The sequence below is a fragment of the Stegastes partitus genome, unplaced genomic scaffold (genome assembly GCF_000690725.1).
Source record: "Stegastes partitus isolate 25-593 unplaced genomic scaffold, Stegastes_partitus-1.0.2 Scaffold1459, whole genome shotgun sequence".
Taxonomy (NCBI): Eukaryota; Metazoa; Chordata; class Actinopteri; family Pomacentridae; genus Stegastes; species Stegastes partitus.
Window position 1 is genome coordinate 164,780 of NW_007579190.1, and position 4,814 is coordinate 169,593.

The 4,814-nt window shown below is 38.6% G+C and overlaps 1 protein-coding gene across 1 annotated transcript in view; it reads left to right on the plus strand.

Annotated features, from left to right (window-relative positions):
- Positions 1–442: 442 nt before the first annotated feature.
- Positions 443–4,814, plus strand: part of LOC103370655 (complement C1q subcomponent subunit C-like) — an 8,761-nt gene continuing 4,389 nt past the window's right edge. The window contains exons 1-6 of the mRNA XM_008299777.1: positions 443–541; positions 1,557–1,672; positions 1,756–1,818; positions 3,228–3,381; positions 3,612–3,752; positions 3,978–4,104. Coding sequence (XP_008297999.1) covers positions 1,567–1,672; positions 1,756–1,818; positions 3,228–3,381; positions 3,612–3,752; positions 3,978–4,104 — 591 coding nt within the window. The 5' untranslated portion in view covers positions 443–541; positions 1,557–1,566. The remainder of the gene's footprint in view (positions 542–1,556; positions 1,673–1,755; positions 1,819–3,227; positions 3,382–3,611; positions 3,753–3,977; positions 4,105–4,814) is intronic.

Consider the following 4,814-nt stretch of genomic DNA (forward strand, 5'->3'; position numbering starts at 1 on the left):
AAATAATGTTTACTTAAAAAATCTGTAATTTCATGAATGGTAATTTGCTCTTGTACAGTGTTGGACCATAAAATTAGACTCTGTTTACTGAATATTTAAATCAGGTTTTTAAAAAAATGCCACTTTTACATATATTTGCCATTATTTTCACTGCTTTTACAGTTTTTCTTTTATCGCGTATGCATCATCAGTACCATACAGAAATGATCTAACAGCTCTGAGTTGAGCTCAACACCAGTGCTGGGCTTCACTGAGGACCTGGCATCTACATGAGAGTGAATCCCTGCAGTCTGGTTCAGCGATCTACTGGAGTGGAGCCTCCAGCATGTCTTGGAGTAAAAAGTAAAGCAACTTTCTGATGTTTGAGGGTTTCTATTCTCTCTCCGTGTGTCAGCAACCTCTCAGAAATGCAGAACTACACTCTGCAAAATAATCTGTGACGTACAGGCTTCCTGGTCCGGCTGCTGCAGGACTCAGGTCTTCACTTCAGTTGCTGTTAAAGTCGTCGCGGTTGCTTTTATTTTCCTGTCTGTTGTCTTGGGTGAGTTTTGTGTTTATTACATTTATTATTAATAAGTTGATTTCATTGTAAATGAGAAGCTTTTGTTAAAATGAGCTCCTATATTTTCTTTTTAATAACTATATTTGGATCTTTTTTTACATTAATAGAGAGATTTGTTAAATTCTCGGTTAATTTCAGTCTTTGCTGCGCTGCCTTCTCTCCTCCTTGCCTCCTTGTCCTCTTTCTCCTCCACTGTTTCCTGATCTCCTCTCATCTTTCGCTCTTCTTCATCTCCCATATTTTTCCTTCTCTTCATATGTTTCTTTGACAATTCTTCTTGTTCCTCCTCTTCCCCGTTGTCCTCCCTCGATTGTGTTTCTCTCCTCCTTTCTTCCTTTCCTCTCTTCCCTTCTCATCTTCTTCCTCCTCTCTCCTCTTATTTTATCTCTCCCTTGCCTATCCTGTGTCTCCCTCCTCTCATCGATTTTTTGTCACCTCCTTCCTTCCTTCCTTCTCTCCTTTCCTTCTACCTTTTCTTCCTTCCCAATTTCTTCTTCCTACTTTACTCATCTCATCTTTCCTTTCCCTCTCTTTTTATCTTCTCCTCTTCCTCTCTTTTCCTCCCACTGTCTATTCACCGTCCCTGTCATTTTTCCTCTTCTTTTTTTCTTATCTCCTCTCTTCTTATCTTCCTGCTTCTTCTGTTCTCACCTTTCTCTCCTTTCCTAACATCATTGCCTTTCTTCATGGCCTTCTCTTTTTTTCTCCTCCTCTCATCTCCTTGTTGCCTTGTATCATTCCATACCTCCTCTATATTCTCCTCCTTTCCTTTCCCTGCCTTCCCTTCCTGTCTTCGTCTCGTCTCCTCTTTCCTTTCTTTCATGTCCACCCTTAATCTTTCCTTACCTCCTCTTTTGCTCTTCATCCTTCTCTACTTGTCTCCTCTCATCTTTCCTTTCCTCCTCTATTTCCTCTTCTCTCCCCCTTAATCTTTCCTGACTTCTTGTCTCCTTGTCTCCTCTCCTTCATTCCTCTCCTCGTCTCCTCTCATCAGGTTGGCCATCATGCTTCATCGTTGTTTTCTTCTTATTGGAGCGCTGCTCTCATTTGTTGTGCCCCTGCTGGTTGCCGTGGAGACCTGCCCAGCAACAGGGATGCCCGGGATGCCAGGTGAGTGTACTCATGTGTGTGTGACTGTGGATGTGTGTCATCTTGTTTTGTTTGTGTTTGTTTATCTCTGTGACTGTCCTCAGGTATTCCTGGGCTTCCTGGCAGAGATGGACGTGACGGAGAGAAAGGACAGAAAGGAGACCCAGGTACCGAACACAAACATTTCAACAGAGCTGTTGAGCAGCAGCCAAGTTCAATCAAGAGTTTGAACACAAAGATGAAAAATGAAGGAAAACTATGGATTCCAAGAAGATTTGGTTTATAGCTCACATTAATGAAGCCCCATTCCTGCCTTGTTTTGTCTCTCTTTTCTTATTTACATATGCATAATTTTTGAAGTGATTCTTTTTCATAAAATGTAGAAACATGAATGAAATAATTCACATACAAGACAAGATTTTGCTGCACAATCATAACAAGTAAAGGGCCTTCACTTTTTGTGCCTAATAAAGGCGTATTATTGCACTTTAATGGATGCATGAAAACAAACACTTTAAATTAAAGATAAATATTAAAACCACAGAAAAAAAGTATCATTTAAAAATTGACTGTAGAAAAACTGAACAAGAAACAGAAACATTAAGACATTATTTACATATTGACTGTAAATAACTAAACAAATAATCAGGCCAAAACTGTAAATGATCAACATCTGTATTTTTACTAATAGTAATTTGTTCTTTTACAATGTGTGACCCTAAAATTATTATTTTAGTGTATTTAAACTTGATTTAGCACTTATTTCTATATTCATTTTTACACATATGCGCTGCTATTTGAAAGAAAGACAAGAATGTCAAGGATTTTAAAATGGTGAATACATTTTTTAACTAATTTTTTTTTCAGACTTTCACTGTTGTGTTTAATTACTGATAACTCTTAAGATAACAGCAAAAAAGAAAATATCAGTTTACATGTTAAATGTAAAAAAGAAAAAATATTATAATATATCATATTATATTATATGAATAAATGTCCACATTAAATATCTATACTTTTACAAATATAATTCATTCTTTTACAATCTATAACTGTAAAGCTACAGAGTTTTACTGTATTTTAAACTGCTAAACAACATTATTTTACAGGTTTTTTTATACGTTACAGTGTTCCATAATTTTTTATCATATTTCTTTTTGTCACCCATGCTGTTATATTTTCACTTTTTCCAGTGCACGAATAAGTGCCATTAAGATATTAGTGTAAAAATGAGGGAGTTCAAAAAAAAAAAAAAAGTATGCAAATAAAACTACCTGTCACATAAGAAACATAAAGACGTTTACTTACGAAGTTAATGATCAACTTTTTATTTGAAGTAATTTTGAGTTCCTAAATGGTTTAAAAGGTGAAACTAGTTTGTTTAAAACCTATTTTTTCAACAAACTCCCCTGAGAACTGTGATTTTCATATTTCTGTTTGTCTATGAATTACGCAAACTGTTTTCTCTGTTTCCAGTCTGTAGGCTCAGAGTGATTGTAATCCTTTACACTGTTAAGAAAAGTAATCACATTACCGTCCTGTGTTACTTATCGATACCCAACGCTGCTGTGTTCAGGAGCTCAGTGGGACGGTGGCCTCGGCCCTCAGAAGGGAGGGAAGGGGGAGCCGGGGCTGATGGGATTCCCTGGTAAGCGAGGTCAGAGTGGAGAACCTGGGGAACCGGGGCCCCCTGGATATGCAGGACCTCCAGGAGAACCAGGAGAAGCCGGGTATGTAATCACATCCCAGTATTAATAACTGGGGTAAATAATGCTCTAACTATTTGCATTAAGATGCTCTAAGCTGGCGGGTAAACAGTAAGAAGTCCGTCGCCCTGCTTTGTTTTCCTGCTTCAGTCCTTTGTTGTGTTGGCGGTTCTGCTATAAACTGGTGGGAATGTGTCCGAGCCCTGGTTCCATGCTTCCAGAAAAAGCAGTGTGTGTTGTCTCTGTGGCTGCAGGACTGTAGGAGTCCAGCTACAGGCGGCCTTCAGCGTGGCCAGAGGAACCAACGAATACCCGGACAAAGCAAGCGTCATTCGGTTCACTAATGTCATCACCGACGTCGGTGGAGACTACAACACAGAAACAGGACGCTTCAGGTGATGAAGCACCTGCTGCTACCTAACTCTGGAGTCAGAGGTCACTCCATCCTAAAGTATCAAGTGTTTACAATGACTTCTAACCTTGACCATAACACTTATTTTGCAGATTCACTGTCTTTTTTTTTGAGCTGTTTTCTTTTTGGAACAGTTGCCCTAAATGTTACTAAACACCGCCCAATCAGAACGGACAGGAACAAACTAAGCATTGAGTTTGTGCTGCAGGTGTCGAGTCTCGGGAACGTACTACTTTGTGTACCACGCTTCCTTAGAAGATCGACTCTGTGTGGGGCTGAAGCTTGACAACCAGCAGCTGGCTTCGTTCTGCGATTATCGCCGGAACAGGAGACAGGTATGAACATGAAACAACGCTACAGGTTTAGCATTAGTACGTTCCTGTGCCAACAAATATTACTGAAGTGATAATGAGAGTGATCTGCTGCTTTACTTTTTAAAATTACTGATAGTCAATTGTGCCTTGTATTGCTTTGTATATATGCCTACATTTCGTGTGATCTATATATAATAGTGGTGTGACGCAATTAAAAAATGCATCTAATTAATTAGAGGCTTTGTAAGTAATTTTTTCTAATTAATCTTGACTAATCGCATTTTTATCAAGTAACAGTATTTGATACAATAAACAAAGTGTTTCAATTCAAATACATTTTGGTTGATGACTGAAACTGCACTTGTCATCCGAGCCATAGCGTCTCCATTTGCAGAAAGCAGACTTGGCTTCAGCTTTATGCAAATGTGCAAATTTTGGCAAAATCCCCCCTGTGGATACGTAGCATTAAGCCTTGATAAGAAAAAAAAAACCTTTCCGCCCAACAAGCCAAGCAATGCAGTCTTGTCTTCCATCACTGCAACTTCCTTGTGCATTGACATTGTTCAGTGCATCCCCCTGCATCTTGCTGTTGAATGCGTTACTTTTTTTAACACATTATTTTTTCTGTAATTAACTAATCAAAATTAACGTGTTAAAACCCCAGCCCTAATATATATATATATAAGCCATTAAAACCAGCCCTCAAGTTTACAAGGTCTGAGCTTAAAATT